This window comes from Cynocephalus volans, chromosome 14 (assembly GCF_027409185.1).
Source record: "Cynocephalus volans isolate mCynVol1 chromosome 14, mCynVol1.pri, whole genome shotgun sequence".
Lineage (NCBI taxonomy): Eukaryota > Metazoa > Chordata > Mammalia > Dermoptera > Cynocephalidae > Cynocephalus > Cynocephalus volans.
This window is the reverse complement of record NC_084473.1, coordinates 66065390-66084943: the sequence shown is the minus strand read 5'-3', so window position 1 is coordinate 66084943 and position 19554 is coordinate 66065390. Positions and strand designations below refer to the sequence as shown.

The following is a 19554-nucleotide window of genomic DNA, read 5'->3' as shown; positions in this document are numbered from 1 at the left end:
GCTGGGAATATAGCATTTTTCTTCAAATGTTTATAGGAAAATGAAGAATTAGACTGGAATTTACTGAAACCAGATATTTATGCAACGATTATGGACTTTTTTGCATCTGGCTTACCCCTAGTTACTGAGGAAACATCTTCAGGAGAAGCAGGTAACATGTTGTGTTGAGTAATTAATATTTGTCTTTTTTTTTTTTTTTTTTTTTACTTTTCTTTTCCACTTTCTTCACATTTGCCTTGATTTCAGAAGTCATAAGAATACAGATTTTTAAAATCATTTAATATATTTAGCTCTGGAATCAATTTCAGAAGGACTAAACTTTATATATGCTATGTATCCATCAATGTTGAAAACTAGTGCATAAATTGAATCTATTATACAAAAGTAAAATTTCAATTATAAAAATTTTTAAGCATGCAAAAAATAAGATAATGCCTACCCATTTGCTCTCCACTCAGGTTTAACAAATGTTAACTTTTTTTTTTTTTTTTTTTTTAATTTTTTTTTTTTAATTTTATTTTGTCGATATACATTGTAGCTGATTATTGCTCCCCATCACCAAAACCTCCCTCCCTTCTCCCTCCCCCCTCCCCCCCAACAATGTCCTTTCTGTTTGCTTGTTGTATCAACTTCAAATAATTGTGGTTGTTATATCTTCTCCCCCCCCCCCCCCCGGTTTGTGTGTGTGTGTGTGTGTATGTGTGTGTGTGAATTTATATATTAATTTTTAGCTCCCTCCAATAAGTGAGAACATGTGGTATTTCTCTTTCTGTGCCTGACTTGTTTCACTTAATATAATTCTCTCAAGGTCCATCCATGTTGTTGCAAATGGCAGTATTTCATTCGTTTTTATAGCTGAGTAGTATTCCATTGTGTAGATGTACCACATTTTCCGTATCCACTCATCTGATGATGGGCATTTGGGCTGGTTCCAACTCTTGGCTATTGTAAAGAGTGCTGCGATGAACATTGGGGAACAGGTATACCTTCGACTTGATGATTTCCATTCCTCTGGGTATATTCCCAACAGTGGGATGGCTGGGTCGTATGGTAGATCTATTTGCAATTGTTTAAGGAACCTCCATACCATTTTCCATAGAGGCTGCACCATTTTGCAGTCCCACCAACAATGTATGAGAGTTCCTTTTTCTCCGCAGCCTCGCCAGCATTTATCATTCATAGTCTTTTGGATTTTAGCCATCCTAACTGGGGTTAGATGGTATCTCAATGTGGTTTTGATTTGCATTTCCCGGATGCTGAGTGATGTTGAGCATTTTTTCATATGTCTGTTGGCCATTTGGATATCTTCCTTAGAGAAATGCCTACTTAGCTCTTTTGCCCATTTTTTAATTGGGTTGCTTGTTTTCTTCTTGTAAAGTTGTTTGAGTTCCTTATATATTCTGGATATTAATCCTTTGTCAGATGTATATTTTGCAAATATTTTCTCCCACTCTGTTGGTTGTCTTTTAACTCTTTTAATTGTTTCTTTTGCTGTGCAGAAGCTTTTTAGTTTGATATAATCCCATTTGTTTATTTTTCCTTTGGTTGCCTGTGCTTGTGGGGTCGTATTCATGAAGTCTGTGCCCAGTCCTATTTCCTGAAGTGTTTCTCCTATGTTTTCTATAAGAAGTTTTATTGTCTCAGGGTGTATATTTAAATCCTTAATCCATTTTGAGTTGATTTTAGTATACGGTGAGAGGTATGGATCTAGTTTCAATCTCCTGCATATCGATATCCAGTTATCCCAGCACCACTTGCTGAAGAGGCAGTCCCTTCCCCAGTGAATAGGCTTGGTGCCTTTGTCAAAGATCAGATGGCAGTAAGTGTGTGGGTTGATTTCTGGATTCTCTATTCTATTCCATTGGTCAGTGTGTCTGTTTTTATGCCAGTACCATACTGTTTTGGTTATTATAGCTTTGTAGTATAGCTTAAAGTCAGGTAGTATTATGCCTCCAGCTTTATTTTTTTTGCTCAGCATGGCTTTGGCTATGCGTGGTCTTTTATTGTTCCATATAAATGTCTGAATAGTTTTTTCCATTTCTGAGAAAAATGTCTTTGGAATTTTGATGGGGATTGCATTGAATTTGTATATCACTTTGGGTAGTATGGACATTTTCACTATGTTGATTCTTCCAATCCAAGAGCATGGAATATCTTTCCATCTTCTTGTATCCTCTCTAATTTCTCTCAGCAGTGGTTTGTAGTTCTCATTATAGAGATTTTTTACCTCCTTGGTTAACTCAATTCCTAAGTATTTTATTTTTTTGGTGGCTATTGTAAATGGGCAGGCTTTCTTGATTTCTCCTTCTGCATGTTCACTATTGGAGAAAAGAAATGCTACTGATTTTTGTGTGTTGATTTTGTATCCTGCTACTGTGCTGAAATCATTTATCAATTCCAACAGTTTTTTTGCAGAGGTTTTAGGCTGTTCGATATATAGGATCATGTCATCTGCAAACAGGGACAGTTTGACTTCATCTTTTCCAATCTGGATGCCCTTTATTTCCTTCTCTTCTCTGATTGCTCTGGCTAGTACTTCCAACACTATGTTGAATAGGAGTGGTGAGAGTGGGCATCCTTGTCTAGTGCCTGTTCTTAAAGGAAAAGCTTTCAGCTTTTCCCCATTCAGGATGATACTGGCAGTGGGTTTGGCATATATGGCTTTAATTATGTTGAGATACTTTCCCTCTATACCTAACTTATAGAGGGTCTTTGTCATGAATGAGTGCTGAACTTTATCAAATGCTTTTTCAGCATCTATAGAGATGATCATATGGTCCTTGTGTTTGAGTTTATTAATATGGTGTACAACATTTATTGATTTGCGTATGTTGAACCAACCTTGCATCCCTGGGATGAATCCCACTTGATCGTGATGAATAATTTTTCGTATGTGTTGCTGTATTCTGTTTGCTAGTATTTTAGTGAGGATTTTTGCATCTATATTCATCAAGGATATCGGCCTGTAGTTTTCTTTTTTGGTTATATCTTTACCTGGTTTTGGTATCAGGATGATGTTTGCTTCATAGAATGAGTTTGGGAGATTTGCGTCCGTTTCAATCTTTTGGAATAGTTTGTAAAGAATCGGTGTCAATTCCTCTTTGAATGTTTGGTAAAATTCTGCTGTGAATCCATCTGGTCCTGGGCTTTTCTTTGTTGGGAGCCTTCTGATAACAGCTTCAATCTCCTTTATTGTTATTGGTCTGTTCAAATTTTCTACGTCTTCACGGTTCAGTTTTGGGAGCTTGTGTGTGTCCAGAAATTTATCCATTTCCTCCAGATTTTCAAATTTGTTGGCGTATAGTTGTTTATAGTAGTCTCGAATGATTCCTTGTATTTCAGATGAATCAGTTGTAATATCGCCTTTTTCATTTCTAATTTTTGTTATTTGAGTCTTCTCTCTTCTTTTTTTTGTTAGCCATGCTAATGGTTTGTCAATTTTATTTATCTTTTCAAAAAACCAACTTTTTGATTCGTTGATCTTTTGAATTGTTTTTTGGTTTTCAATTTCATTCAGTTCTGCTCTGATCTTAATGATTTCTTTCCGTCTGCTAACTTTAGGATTGGATTGTTCTTGTTTTTCTAGTTCTTTAAGGTGAAGTGTTAGGTTGTTTACTTGCCATCTTTCCATTCTTCTGAAGTGAGCATTTAATGCAATAAATTTTCCCCTCAATACTGCTTTTGCAGTATCCCACAGGTTTTGGTATGATGTATCATTGTTTTCATTAGTTTCAATAAACTTTTTGATTTCCTGCTTGATTTCTTCTTGGACCCATATGTCATTAAGTAGAATGCTGTTTAATTTCCATGTGTTTGTATAGTTTCCAGAGTTTTGTTTGTTATTAATTTCTAGTTTTAATCCATTGTGGTCTGAGAAGATACATGGGATAATTCCAATTTTTTTGAATTTATTGAGACTTGATTTGTGACCTAATATGTGATCTATCCTGGAGAATGATCCATGTGCTGATGAGAAGAATGAATATTCTGAGGTTGTTGGGTGGAATGTTCTGTAGATATCTGCCAATTCCAATTGGTCTAGAGTCTTGTTTAGATCTTGTGTTTCTCTGCTGATTCTTTGCCTAGATGATCTGTCTAATATTGACAGTGGAGTGTTCAGGTCCCCTGCTATTATGGTATTAGTGTCTATTTCCTTCTTTAGGTCTAATAGAGTTTGTTTTATAAATCTGGCTGCTCCAACATTGGGTGCGTACATATTTATGATTGTTATGTCTTCTTGATGGATCAGTCCTTTTATCATTAAGTAGTGTCCCTCATTGTCTCTTTTTATGGTTTTTAGTTTAAAGTCTATTTTGTCAGATATAAGAATAGCCACTCCAGCTCGTTTTTCTTTTCTGTTTGCATGGTAAATCTTTTTCCATCCTTTCACTCTTAGTCTGTGTGAATCTTTATGGGTGAGGTGGGTCTCTTGTAGGCAGCATATAGTTGGGTCCTGCTTTTTGATCCAGTCAGCCAGTCTGTGTCTTTTAATTGGGGAATTTAAGCCTTTAACATTAAGAGTTGTTATTGAAAGGTGTTGATTTATTCCTAGCATTTTATTGGTTGTTTGGTTGTCTTAGGTGTCTTTTGTTCCTTGCTTTCTGATTTACTGTTTGGTTTCTTTGTTTGTTGGTTCCTTAGGTTGTAGATAGTGTTTTTGTTAGCTTGTTTTCTCTTCATGAATGCCATTTTTATTGTACTAGCGGGTTTAGATTTTTCTTAGGTTTTTATGGCAGTGGTAGTTATTTTTCAGGAACCAAACCCAGTACTCCCTTGAGGATTTCTTGTAAGGGTGGTCTTGTGGTAGTGAACTCCCGCAGTTTTTGTTTGTCTGAGAAATATACTATTTGCCCCTCATTTCGGAAGGATAGCCTTGCAGGGTAGAGTATTCTTGGCTGGCAATCTTTGTCTTTTAGTATTTTGAAAATATCATCCCATTCCTTTCTAGCTTTTAGGGTTTGTGATGAGAAGTCTGATGTTAACCTGATTGGGGCTCCCTTATAGGTGATTTGACGCTTCTCTCTTGCAGCTTTTAAGATTCTCTCTTTGTCTCTGAGTTTTGCCAATTTGACTATGACATGTCTTGGAGAAGGCCTTTTTGGGTTGAATACATTTGGAGATCGTTGAGCTTCCTGGATCTGAAGATCTGTGATTTTTCCTATACCTGGGAAGTTTTCTGCCACTATTTTGTTGAATATGTTTTCAATGGAATCTCCATTTTCCTCCCCTTCTGGAATACCCATGACTCGGATATTTGAGCGCTTGAGGTTGTCTGATATCTCTCTCAGATTTTCTTCCATGTCCTTGATTCTTTTTTCTTTCTTTTTGTCTGCTTGTGTTATTTCAAACAGCCCATCTTCAAGTTCAGAGGTTCTCTCTTCAACTTCGACAAGCCTGCTGGTTAAACTCTCCGTTGTGTTTTTTATTTCGCTGAATAACTTCTTCAGTTCAGCAAGTTCTGCTACATTTTTTTTCAGGACATTGATTTCCTTGTATATTTCCTCTTTCAGATCCTGTATACTTTTCCTCATTTCATCATGATGTCTAGCTGAGTTTTCTTGTATCTCATTCAGTTTCCTTAGAATTATCACTCGAAATTCCTTGTCAGTTATTTCAAGAGCTTCTTGTTCTATAGGATCTAGAGTATGAGATTTATTAACTTTTGGTGGTGTACTTTCTTGATTTTTTGTATTTCTGGTGTCTTTTTTTTGGTGTTTATTCATTGTGGCAGGGGGTTTCACAGTCCACCGGTTTGAGACTAATGACTAACTAGGATGTTGCTGTGGTTGCCAATTTGGTATGGCTCCCGCCGTGACAGCTCAGTTGGCCTCTAGTGTCTTGTGTGTGTGGTTGCCTCGGGTCTTGGGCTTCTCCGGGGATCCACCTTTCTGGTCAGCTTGTACTCTGCTGGGCTGGTGGATCACGCCCCACAGGGTGTGTGATCTCTGTTGAGCTTTCACTTTCTGTACAGGACTTCTCCCCGTTCCGTGTGCTCTGGCCCAGGCTGTTAGATCGTGCAGTGGCGACCCCACCGGGTGTGTGGTTTCTGTCGAGTCTCCGCCTCCCTGGCCGCACGTCTCCCCCCTCTGTGCACACTGTGCTGGGCTGGGGTGTGTCTTCTGCACCCCTCGTCTATCAGCTGGGCCTTCAAGACCCTGCTCAGCACCGCCTCGCCCAGGAAGTCTACCAGGTTTCTGCTAGGCACAGACGACCGGTCTCTCTGGGTGCCTTTGTAGCACTGTGTAGATCTTTCTCGGGTCTTGTTCACCTTTGTATCCCCCCGGTATAAACCGAGTCTAGTGCCCACCTGCAGCCTGCTCTCCGACAGGTTCAAGCGGACCTGGGAACTCTCCTACCACACTATTCCCAACCAGAAATTCGTTAGGCTTTTTTCCAAACTGGTGTTCGCAGAGATGGTATCTGCCTCCCAGTAATGGGAAGTTTACCGGGCCGGAGTCCAGGGTGCGGTGGAGTGACAGTCGGCCCGCCCGTATTTCCTAGCCCTCCCAACACTGGTCGGGACGCCCCACACCCCTAGCCCCGCCAGAGAACCGCGGAGGGAGTGGGAGAGGAGGCCGGCCCGCAGGGTCCGGAAAGCCCCGCGCCAGGCCAAGCAAATGGGCTCAGTGATGGCCGAACAGGGCGGAGCTGCCCGCACCTGGGAAAATGGAGGCAGCACTGGGGCAGTGAGTGGCCTGGTGGTGCAGGCGGGAGCCGGGTGGGCAACCACCCCCCGAACAGAGCTGTGCCAGGGATCACTCACAGTGCTGTGCCAGGTCGGGCACTCGCTCTGTCTCTGGTTTGTTGCCTTCCGTGTTCTTGGCGCTGCCGCCTCGGGCTGTTCAGTCGCGGCGCCGCTCGGGCGCTCCCAGGAATCTTCTTTAATGCCGGCCTGAAACCTCGAATCCTGAATAGGGCAGCTGGCCGCCTTCAGTGCGGCCCCAGCCTCCGGGATCCTGGCTGCATCCACAGCAGCCCTGGCGCCGTGTTCCCTGTTTCAAGACTCGCTTTTGCAGCTAAGAATCAGTTCTTTTCCTGCTCCACACTTCAAAGCTGTTGCCTGTAAATGAGGCAGCCTCTCCTGCCGGGGGCAAAGTGGCGTTGAGCCCCCACGACCGGTCAGCAGCAGCAGTCCTCCCTTAAGAGATGGCCAGAGGAAGGTCCACAAGTTTCCCGGCTGCCTGAGGCCCAGTGGCCACCTTTTCCACCTCAGCTACTCCGCGCCAGCCGCCGCAGCCGCCGCCATCTTGAAACTCCACAAATGTTAACTTTTTGCCATAGTTGCTTTAGATCCATTTTTAAAGAAAATATTAACAGTTAAAGACTTTATATCCCTATCCTTTTTCCCTTTGTACTTCCAAAGATGCAGAATCAACGTCTTTGATGTTTATTAAAGAAGCATGAACTTGTTTTGTTTTTATATTTTTATTACACATGTAAGTCTCTGCAGAGAATATATAGTATTGGTTTTTGTTCTTAAACTTTAACTTGTATTATACTGCAGATTGCCTTTTTAGCTGAGTATATATTTTTGAAATATATTCATTTAAAAAAAATATAGTTCTGGTTTATTCATTTTAAGTGTTCGATAGTATTCCATTATATTAATAAACTATCGCTAGTTAATTTGTGCCTTTACTTATGTTCAAGTGAATTGTTTGTACCAATTTCTATCACAAACGTTCCTGCAGTAGGTGTCCTTGTACAGGTCTTTTTGTGTATATGTGGGGAGTTTCTTTAGAGTATGTTCCTAGAAGTGAAATTGCTGTATCATAAGTTCTAATTTACACACATGCTAGCAGTATATAAGGGTACTTCAAAAAGTTGTGGAAAAACAGAATTGCAAGATAGTATGAATCTTTCCACAAACTTTTAAAAGTACTCTCATATAAGAATTTCAACTTTCTTATATTCTTGTCATCACTTAGTGTTTCTTACGTTTTTTTTTTTTTTTATAAACCAGTATGTTGGGTTTCAAATGGTATTGTAAGACTGGCCCGAAAGCGCGAATCTTACTTGTTGGGAAGGCTCATCTCACAAACACCAGGAGACAGAGATCGCTGCAATCAAGCAAGAGGTTTTTTATTTCCAGCATGCTGGGGTTGCTCCGTCTTCAGGACAGAAACGGCCCCGAGCTCTTAACTCAAGCATCTTTTATACGGTTTGATAGGCAGACTTTGGTAACAGGATGGGTTGTATGCCGTTTATTGGCCACTTTAAGCAATTTTTAAAACCATTGGGTTTTAGCTTTTGGCGGGCAAAGGAGGGACTGAGGTATTGACCAATGGTCTACTCTTCCCTTCCCCCCTCTTTCCTCCCTTGGTGTCCAAAGATAAGGAACTGGTCATGCTGTTCCTGGAATCGGGTGAGCATAGTCCCTTCCTGGAACTGGGTGTACTTTGGGCGGTTTAGGAAGTCCCACCCACAGGGGCTTGTAAAACCTTGTGCAAGCTAATTACAGAAGCAGAAAAGCTAGTCAGTTAATATTCAAGGGTGGGGGAAGGGGTTCAGGTCCACAGTATCTTGTTTCAATTACATTTCCTTGATTAATACTAAACCTGAAGGTTTTCTTTGGTTCAATGGCTCTTTCCTTGTCAGTAAATTTTCTGTTCATTTTTTTGCCCAACTTTTAAAAACCGAATAATATATCTACCTTCTTTCTTTCCTTCGTTCCTTTCTCCCTCCCTCCCTCCCTTCTTCCCTCCCTCTCTCTCTCTGTCTCTGTCTGTCTGTCTCTCCTCTCTCTCTGTCTCTGTCTCTTTCTCCTCTCTCTCTCTCTCTCTCTCCTCTCTCTCTCTCTCTCTCTCTCTCTCTCTGTCTCTCTCTCTCTCTCTCTTATATTAATTTTTTTGGCAGCTGGCTGGTACAGGGATCTGAACAATTGACCTTGGTGTTATCAGCACCTGCTCTCTGAAGTGAACTAACTGGCCAGCCCTGTCTTTTTTACATTGATTTAAGCAGGTTTTAAAAAAAAAGCACTCTTGCTATTAATCCTTTGTTAGGTATATTTATAGCAAATAACTTCTCCCTAACCATGGCTTATCTTTTCACTTTGCTTATGGTGTCTTTTGTTATACAGAAAATTTTCATTTTAATGTAGTAACATTTCTTAATCTTTTCCTTTGTGTTTTGAACTTGTACCTTGTTTTAATAAGTTATTTAGTGTAAAGCACTTGGAAAAGTAACTGTACATGAAGCTCAGTAAGTGTTAGCTAACACTATTATATTTGTTGTTGATGAAATTTTTCAGATGTCATAAAAATATTGTCATGTGTATGTATATGTGTATATATGTATATGTATTTTTATTTTTTTAAAGCTTTATTTTTTTATATTTAGATACTTAATCACTATGGGATTTGTTTTTCTTATAAAACAAATTATATAATTTGCTGTATAAAATAGAAACCTAATTTCATCTTTGTCAACATAGGTAATCAATTGTCCCAGTTCATTCTTTCCTCATGAATTTTTAATGTTATACATTGGGTCTTTTTCTAAGATCTGTTTTGTTTGTTTGGTTCCCCACCCCCCACTGCTTCCTGCTCCAATAATATGTATTGTTTTAATTACAGTACCTTTATAACAATTAGTAATAACAACAATATCTGGAAGAGAAAGTTTTTCACTTTTATTTTTCAAAAACTTTCTGGTGGTCTAGTCCCTTTATTCTTTTTTGCAAATTTTATGATCATCTTGTAAAGTCTGTTAAAAACCCTATTGAGATTTTGGCTGAAATTGCATAGAATTTATAGATTAAATTTGGGAGAATTGGCATTTCTTTAAAATTCATTCTTTTCATCCAAAAAAAATCTTTCCATTTATTTGGGTCTTCTATGTTCTTTTCTTGGAATGAGCTCACGTATTTTCGTTAGTTCTAGGTACCATATAGGTTTTATTGCTGTCATAAATGGTACTTAATTTTGTTTAGTAAGCACTTAAATATACTGACTGCTATATTCCAGGTATGGTTCTAAGGACTTTATAATTCTAAACTCATTTAATTCTTAAAATAACATTATGGGGTTGGTACTTTTATTCCATTTCACACATTAGAAAACCAAGGCAGTGAGAGGTTGAGTAATTTGCACAAAATCAGGCAGCTACTAAATTGCAGAGATAGATATGAACGTCTGCTGTAGAATTCAAGCTTTTAACTTAAGCACTACACCATGCTACTTGTATCTATTTCAAAATTATATTTTCTAAATTTGGGGGGTGGGTATATTTATCAGTTCTGTTTGACACTCTCATTAGTTCTAATAATTGGCCAATTTAAACAAGAATTTATTGTAAAAACTGAATATTTATATATGTACATACCTTTGTATAATCATCTTTGGATGATACAGTTCCACTTCTAGGTATATATCCTGAAAGTGTCTTACAAATGTGCCCAAGGCAACATGTGGGAGCATGTTTATTGGAGTATATTTTAACTATATCAGCAGAAAAGAATGAAGTACATTGGGAGGTATCAACATGAAAAGACGTAAAAGAAAGCATTAAGTTAAAAAGGACGATTGAAGTGTACATACATTACAAATAACCATTTATGCAAATTTTTAAAACATATGAAACATATGTGTTCTTGATGGATATGTACATAAAATTGATATAACTTTTTGAGAACAATTTGACTACATTTACCAAAATTAAAAATATACAAGCCTGTTGACCCATTCCATCAATAGATTTATCTCGTAGACACTGATATGTATGTATCTATACAAGCAAGTATGTTGAGGATTGTTGGAAGTAGCAGCAAACTATAAATAACTGAAATAACAAGAAACTGGCCAAAGACAAATCTATATAAAAATTACTGTGTACCTAAATTAAAAAATGAGACATATCTGTACATGCTGATATGGAAAGATGTCCAAGACATATTGAATAGAAAAAAGCAAAGTATAGAAGACTTTGTATACTATGATCTCATTTGTATAAATTCACACATATAAATGTAAACACACACTAGAAAAATATACACTAAATTCATGATAGTGGTTGTCTATATAAGGGATGATGGGGAATGGAGCTTAGGTTTGCTAAACAAAGAGAGCTTTAGCTTTATAGTGTTTTATTTCTTTTATTAAAAAACTCAAAGTTAATTTAATATTAGTAGTTGTTATTTATGGGGTTTCCAGAAATCTAGTATTTTTTATGGTGTAATTAGAATTCTCTGCATTTTTGGTTGTCCCAAAGGTAATTTCTCAAAAAAAAAAAACCTCTAAAATCTCATACAAGGCCTTTGGTGAAGATCAGTATGTAACATTACAAAGTAAAACAAAAACAAAACAAAATGAAAAACAACTTTTTCTTTAGAAGATTTGTAGAACATTTCAGAAATTTCTGGAAGGCTGACATCTATATTTAGTATGGTTGTCTTTTTGAAAATCACTAAATCGTGAATCTAAAGATATAACTTAACTTACAGAGTCAGTGTGCCTTTTTGTCTCAAAAAGTTTCCATCAAAATTCAGTCTCCTTTCTTTGCTGCTTTTCTTTTCCCTCCCTGCTACTTTTCAATCCTTGAGAACTATGAAAGTTTACAAATTTACTGGCCAAAAATTTCAAACCTTACCATGATCAGTAGATCAAAATATATCAGTGTACTTAACCTTTATCACTAAATGTTGAGTTGATCGGTATTCTTTAATTTTTCTTCAGAGAATCAAATGAATGCTTTGCTTTCCATTTCCTGAAAATGTAGCACCATACCAAGTTACATGTTCCATGCTTTTATGTTTTAGTGAGCCATGAAGTTAAAATCATCGTGTTTTAATACTTGTATTTGCATGGTTATAAGATTTCTACTATTGATATTCTTTTATTTGTAACTGTTTCTAGGATCTGAAGATGATGATGAAGTGGTGGCAATGATTAAGGAATTGTTAGATACTAGAATACGGTATGTACTCCTCTTTCTGCCTGAAATCAAGTGCAGCAGAAACAATTTTCATTATAACAATATACTTTCAGTTGTCCATGAAATTATAGTAGAGTTCTAAAATAAGTACAAGTTAATGTAAACCACAAAAGGTAAACATGATAATTGAATTTAAAGTCTGTATCTTCTCTCCATTTACTCAAATATTTAAAAGTTTATTTAAACATTGGCAATGAAGAAATTTATCTTTCACAGTCGCCATTTAGGTTTGATATTGCTATAATACCAAATTTCTTAGAAAGTAATAAAAGTGTTTGGGAGGATTGTATAGAGAGAAGTTCCTATTTTCAGGTTATTGCCCATAAAGAATAAATTTAAATGAGTGGATAACAGCAGGCTTCTACTTTTGTTTGTAGCAGATCAGTAGTCCTGCTGAAAACTCCCAGAAAAAGCTAGGTAAAATACAATTTAAAAAATCTGTTTGAAGGCATTAGCTGCCAAAGCAACCAAGATTTGAGGTGTCAAGATCCTGGAGAAAAGGGAAGTTCACTGAGGTTTCCCTTTGGGCATTTGCTGATTCGTGGTGTAAATCTAGGGTATGAGAAGCTGGGCAGAGGGCAGCTGCTAAGAATCAGAAACCATTGAGCTTTCAGAAAATTTGTTTAGATGGGAAGACAAAAATTAAAATTCTGGGTTACCAGTTAAATCTTGATCTAAAGGGTCAAGATCCCAGAGAGCAGGAAGTTAAGAAAAGCAAGCCTATAGAGTTAATAACAATGTATTATATTCTTGAAAATTGCTAAGAGAGTAGATTTTAAGGGTTCTCACCACAAAAAATAAGTATGTGAGGTAATGTATATATTTATTAGCTCAATTTAGCTATTCCACAAAGTATACATGTTTCAAACATGTTCTGTACAATAAATATATATAATTTTTTTGTCAATTAAAATTAATTAATTAAGAAAGAAAGAAAAGTAAGCCTAACACTCAGAGGTTCTCCCCATAAGGCACTTCCTTATTAGCTGTGTAGGGGAAGAGTCTTAAGAAGTAAAAAAAAAAATAGAGCAGTTGGAAAAGAGAGCAGAGTTTTGGCAGTCTTATGGTGCTGGAATGAGGGGCAAAAATTGGAGTTTAGGATCTATCAGTGAGGTTGGGCCTTGAGAAACATCCAAGCTCTTGGTTGGGCTCCCTGGAGAACTATACCCTTGAAAGAGGGGCAAACCAGAGGTAGACCAGGCTTACAAAACTGGAGTCCAAAATTGAGTCAGCTTAATTCCAGAGTAGAGTGAGCTGTTGCCAGAAGATAGGATGAATCCTTTCTGATGTAGTATAATCCTGTCACTTAAGTGTTTCATATATTCTTTGTCATTCAGTCAAAAATTACTAGGCATACCTAGAAAGTGTACCAAGAGAAAAATAAAATAGATTCACAGGTAACCTAGTATATTAGTCCGTTTCTGTTGCTTATAACCAAGTACGTGGACCTGGGTAATTTGTAAGAAAACAAAATTTATTGCTTATGGTTTCAGAGGTGGGAAAGTCCAAAGTCCAGGGAACACATCTGCTGAGGGTATTATTGGTGGTGCCTTTATAGCAATGCAGGGGTCACACATGGCAGAAAATGGTGGAGCAGAGAGAGAGAGATAGCTCCTCATGTGCTCTCCTTTTAAAGCTGTCAGAACCACACCTATGACCACCATTAAACCATCAGTTAATCACCTCTTCAAGGCCCACCTTTCAATGACCATAACAGGATTTCCCACCTTCAACAGAGTGGGAATTAAGCTTCTAATATATGGACTTTGGGGTATACAGTTCAATCAATCCAAAGTACCTAGATATTGGAGTGATTAAAATGTTCATGAAAATAGATGATAAGAAAAATTTTATCAGAGAACTGGAATCTATTTAAAAAAATTATAATAGTTTGGGAACTAAAAAGCATAATAACTCAACTTAAAAACTCATTAGATTAGTTTAATGTACTAATCTCATAAAACTCATCAGATTGGGCACAGTTGAAAAGAAGAATGTGAGCCAGTAGAAAATATCCAGATTGAAGCACAGAGAGACGAGAGTGTGCAAAATACAGGGAAAAAGCATAGGAGACATATAGCACATGGCAATAAAGGTTTTACAGTGTCCTAGACAGTTTTAAATATGTCCTGAATTACAATACATGACAAATATATAAAAGATGGTGGGGGTGGAATAAATGAAGAATATTTGGCAAAACTAAAAGAAATAGAAAATCTACAATCATGGTTGGAGACTTAACACATCACTCTCAGTAACATGTAGAACAAGCACCTAAAATAATCAGGAAAGATGGGAGAGTCTTAACACATAATTAACAAACTTGACTAAATTGATGTATATAGAATGTTGCGTTCAACAAGAACAATATTTATTCTTTTTAAATGTGCATGGAACAGGTACTAGAATAGACCATGTGCTAGATCATAAAGTAACCCTAAACAGATTTCAAGAACTGAAATAATTGAGAATATTTCTGATTATAGTGGGATTAAGCTAGATGTCACTTACTGAAAGTTAACTACAAAATCTCCACATATGTGGAAACTAAGCAGTGCTCTTCAAAAAGACCTTTGGGTCAACAAATCACATAGCAAGTTTGAAATAAGAGAATATCTGCATGAGTTTTGGGTAGCAAGTATTTTTTTCAACAGGACACAAGAAAACAGATTTTAAAAATCAAGGAAAATACATATAAATAGGAATACAGTAAAATTATGCTTTTCTTTTCATCAAAAGATACCATTTGCAGTGAAAAGGCAAAGCTCAGTGCATATATGACAAAATATATAAAGGACTCCTACAAATTAGTAAGAAAAAGACAGTCAAATAGAGACTGGAGAAGGCACTTCACAAAAGGCAATAACCAAATAGCCACTGAACATATGGAAAAAGTACTTAAACTCATTAGTCATTATGGATATTCAAATTTAAACCACAATGAAATATCAGTAAAAATCCATTGGAATGGTTAAAACCATTAAGATTGACAACACCAATTATTGGTGAGCATGTGGAGAAACAGGAACTCTCATACACTGCTGATGGGAATATAAATTTATACAACTTTGGAAAACTATTTGGCAGTATCTATTAATCTGAACATATTCGTACTCATAGTTCAGCAGTTTCACTCTCAGGTATATCCCCAGTAGTAAGATATATGTGTACCAAAAGACATTTACAAGAAAATTTCATAGCTACACTATTTGTAAAAGCCAAAACTTGGTATTAACCCAAATGTTCATTAACAATAGAATGGATAAATCGATTCTGGCATATTTACTTAGTGGAATACTATGCAGCAGTGAGATTGAATGAGCTATTACTATATTCAGCAACATTGATGAATCTCACAAAAAGCAAAAGAAGCCAGATGCAAAAGAATAAATAATATGGGATTTCTAAGTAGAATTCACATTTATAAATTATAAAGTTCAAAAACAGGCAAAGCTAATCAGTGGTGATAGAAATTAGGATAGTGGTTACCTTTGATTGTGGGGAATAATTAGAAGGAAGCACAAGGGAGACTTCTGGGGTGCTTGGTTTCTATTTCTTAGTCTGTGTGGTAATACAAATGTATGTTCACTTTGTGAAAATTTATTTATTTAATTGTATATACATGATTTATGCATTTTTCTGTATTTTAATGTCCTATTTCAATGAAAGGTTTACCTGAAAAAAAAAAAGAAGCCAACATGTGTCAATCTCCATCTTCTTTTACTCAAAAGAAGTGAAGGAATGTATCTTTAGGTAATCACAATAATTATTAGGAAATTTGAAATCTAAATACTTAAAAAGATTATTAATAAGCAAATAAAATGTAATAAGAAGAGTAAAAATTTGTATAAATGAATTTTGATATTTTTTCTGAAAGTAAAATAAATTAAAATTACAAGTAATTATTAGCCATAGTTATCGTTCTCTATTGTAAAAGTAGCTCTAACTTTGTGACTTTTACCAATATAAAATCTAAGCTCTGACCTGTATTTAATCTTTTCAGTAAAAACTTCTGTTCTTTTAAAATACATCACAAATATTCTGTGACCACAGGCCAACTGTTCAGGAAGATGGAGGAGATGTAATCTATAAAGGTTTTGAAGATGGCATCGTACAGCTGAAACTCCAAGGTTCTTGTACAAGTTGCCCCAGTTCAATTATTACTCTGAAAAATGGAATTCAGAACATGCTGCAGTTTTATATTCCAGAAGTAGAAGGCGTAGAACAGGTATGCCAATATAATATGACAGTTTAGATGTAATATTAAGGTAAATATTTGAAAAGAATAGAAATTCATGACCTGACTTTTTCTTCAATGGCTAGATCTTTTTGTTGCAATTTTTATCGATGTAACTTTAGTGTTGTGAGTACCTATGGTGTGCCAGGGATTTTTACAAATATTACCTCATTTAATCATCTCATAACACAGTGCATTGAGTAAATCATTTCCATTTTGTACATAAGGAAACTGAGTCCTAGAGGGCATACTGCCGCTCTGATCATAGAAAAATTGTGAAAAGGGGACTTAAAACATCATGCAGTTTTGGGCCGAGCCCGTGGCGCACTTGGTAGAGTGCTGCGCTGGGAGCGCGGCAACGCTCCCGCCGCGGGTTCGGATCCTATATAAGAATGACTGGTGCACTCACTGGCTGAGTGCCGGTCACGAAAAAATGACAAAAAAACAAACAAAACAAACAAACAAAAAAACATCATGCAGTTTTTTATAGATGAGATTTTGAAGTTCTTATTGGAAGAGCACCACTATGTCAGATTAATCCGCTTCTTGTTCTTAAATGTGCAGGCAAGAAGCTCATCAGAAATCATACTTTGTTGTACAGTAAAACAGATTACTGAGTAGGGTTTTAGAGCTTTATCTGTATAGCATGGTGTCAAAATTTTTTCTGCCAACATACCTGAGGAATATATAACATAGCACCTTCCCAGCAGTAATAGTGACTCTCACTGCAGTGATTCTCAACCAAGAGGCCTTATAGAGAAAGATTATCAAGGAGGGAAAGAATGTGTGGAAATTAGAAATTTCAAAGAACATTTCAGGGAATTCTTGAGGGCTCTTTCCCAATACTTTGATCCCTGGATAGTATTAAAAACTATCCTTTTGGTCCCATACATTCCATCTCCTCTTTGAAGTCCTTATCAGTCTCCCACTTGGAATTAACTATGCTCTGCTTTGACTGGTCTAAAACTTCCTTTTGTGTGTCTGTTTTAGCTTTATGTTTATGCATAAGCTCACTTCTTAGTGACTTGAGATCTTGTCTAGGTCTTTGTATTTCTCTGTAACTACTAGCCCTTTGTCTTACAACTGTCCTATACATACTCTGTATTAAATAAGTTTTTGGTAAATACTTATTGGTAAATATGTTCCAAATTTAGGAATAAGTCTGCCTAGAATAGGAATTGATTGACAAAATTCTTTGGATTGGTTGTTGCTGAGATTGGATATAAAATATTAATTCCTTGGAAGTAAATATTCATTTTTACTCAACCCAAAAGAGAAACTGTGAAAAAATTGTTTTTCCATTGATTGTCTCAGATCAGAACCAGATTCTTCTAGATTTTTTAAAAAAAACTTATTTTTCTTTCATTATCCCATATATGCCTTTTTAAAAAATTGCATTATTTGACACTTAAATGGATTGACAAAGGAACATTTTTACTCACTTGTCCAGGGTGGGGTGATGAATTGGCCTTCAGATTATAATCTTGAATTGACATTTAATTGTAGTAGGTGTGGTGAAGAGTAAAAACATTCTTAGGTTTATGTAACTCATTTCCTCTCCAAAAGAGTTGGTCTTTATTATCTGAGTAATACATTAACTCATGGAAAGATACTGATCTTTCAATTTTTTCTTCAAGTGTTCATTAGTAATGGCTCTTAACTGAAAGTCTTCACATTGTTTTAAGGTTTAAAATGATCTTTTATCTGAATAAGACCAAAATAGTTATGTTGCTAGTATAACATTTTGTTTCTTTTTTTAGGGATTCTTTTTTTTTTTTTTTTTGTCTTTTCCGTGACCGGCACTCAGCCAGTGAGTGCACCGGCCATTCCTATATAGGATCCAAACCCGCAGCGGGAGCATTGCCGCGCTCTCCCGAGTGCGCCACAGGGTCGGCCCTAGGGACTCATTTTTAAAATAACAGTTTGGTATAGCTCCACAGAATATATTTAAGTAGATAAAGATGCTTTGCAGGGGGGGGGGGGGGAACGACAAAAAGTCAGTTACATTAGTCTTATGGCTAGAGAATACAAGTTAATCATGTATAGTCTTCTCTGTCCAGCTGCAACTGAGACTGCGACTAGAAGCTTCTTTTGAGACATGAAAAAGAAACTAGTATTTTAATTAATTTGCAAATATTTAATTTGCTTTTATGTTGTTAGGATACTAAGTTATGATTCAAACCTTGTGCTTTGAGGCTGTAGATAGATTTATTCTTATTGGATTGCCATGCATTTTTATAGAGTATTTCAGGTAAGCAAGTAATATTAAAATCAGGAAAATAGCAATCTTTTTCTTGTTTCTTAAATTCTTTTTGTTTTTGGTTTTAGGTTATGGATGATGAATCAGATGAAAAAGAAGCAAACTCACCTTAAAATAATCTGAGTCTTCTTTGGGCACGCAGTCAGACTTGTTGATAATATATTCCAAACTTTTATTATTAATATGCTGAGGAACTTGAGGATTAATAAAGTAGCCCTTTCTTCAGAGAATGATACATAAATATTGCATGTTTGCTTAACCTCATATGAGTTATTTATAACATCTGAATCATCTTCTGTACATGTGGATTTTATCCAGGGATATTTTTATTTTTGTTCCTCATTCTCATGGTTCCTTCTTTGCATGATAATCGTGAAGCAGTTTAAAATACATTTTCCCCGATCTAATTTATTTACTTTTTTAAATACTGATGTAAATAGGGAGAATGCTTTTTAAATATTCTAAAATCGCCTAGTTGTTTGTGAGATGTCTGAAACTATTTGTACTGAAGTTTCTAGCTTGTTTTAAGAAAAGGAAAAAACACAACTAAACAATTCTGTAAAAATGGTATCTGGCTAGTAGCACATAATTTCTCATTGAAAGACCAAAAAAAAAAAGAAAAATCATAGTGCTAAAAACTCAAAAACTAAGTTCCAGAATCTGGACACAATTTCTGCTGATTATATATAAGACAGAGAGAGCTGAATTGAGAAAAATGGCCTCAGCATGCTCAGGCTTTTCCTTATGAAGCAAAATCACTGAAGAAAAGGTGAGAAACTGCTTTGTTCCTTCTTCCACTGGCTTCTCCTGACTACTTCTCCTGACTAAGAGATCCATAATCTGTGCCATGCCAGAAATTTGGACAGTTATCTTTCTACCATAGAGGGTACTGCTTTTTCAGATAGCCAAAATAGTCAATTAGCCTTCTTTCTCATTTTTCTGTAATAATTCAGACAGCAGTTCACAGAAAATACTGGGAAGAGAAACATGGGAAAATAGCAGTGATACATTTCCTCTTTGGAATTCTAGTCGCCCAAAGTACAGAGATTAAGATAGGGATGGAAACAGGAAGAACTCTAGCAGTTGTAATTGCTGGGAATTGAAGTTTTTGTTTTTGTTCTTTGGT

The 19554-nt window shown here is 36.3% G+C and overlaps 1 protein-coding gene across 2 annotated transcripts in view; it reads left to right on the top strand.

The window, feature by feature from the left end:
* Positions 1 to 18669, top strand: part of NFU1 (NFU1 iron-sulfur cluster scaffold) — a 36781-nt gene extending 18112 nt beyond the window's left edge. For both annotated transcript variants that reach the window (XM_063078097.1, XM_063078098.1), the window contains exons 5-8: positions 37 to 151; positions 11853 to 11913; positions 15985 to 16159; positions 18497 to 18669. In XM_063078097.1, coding sequence (XP_062934167.1) covers positions 37 to 151; positions 11853 to 11913; positions 15985 to 16159; positions 18497 to 18541 — 396 coding nt within the window. In that variant the 3' untranslated portion in view covers positions 18542 to 18669. The remainder of the gene's footprint in view (positions 1 to 36; positions 152 to 11852; positions 11914 to 15984; positions 16160 to 18496) is intronic.
* The last annotated feature ends 885 nt before the right edge of the window (positions 18670 to 19554 follow it).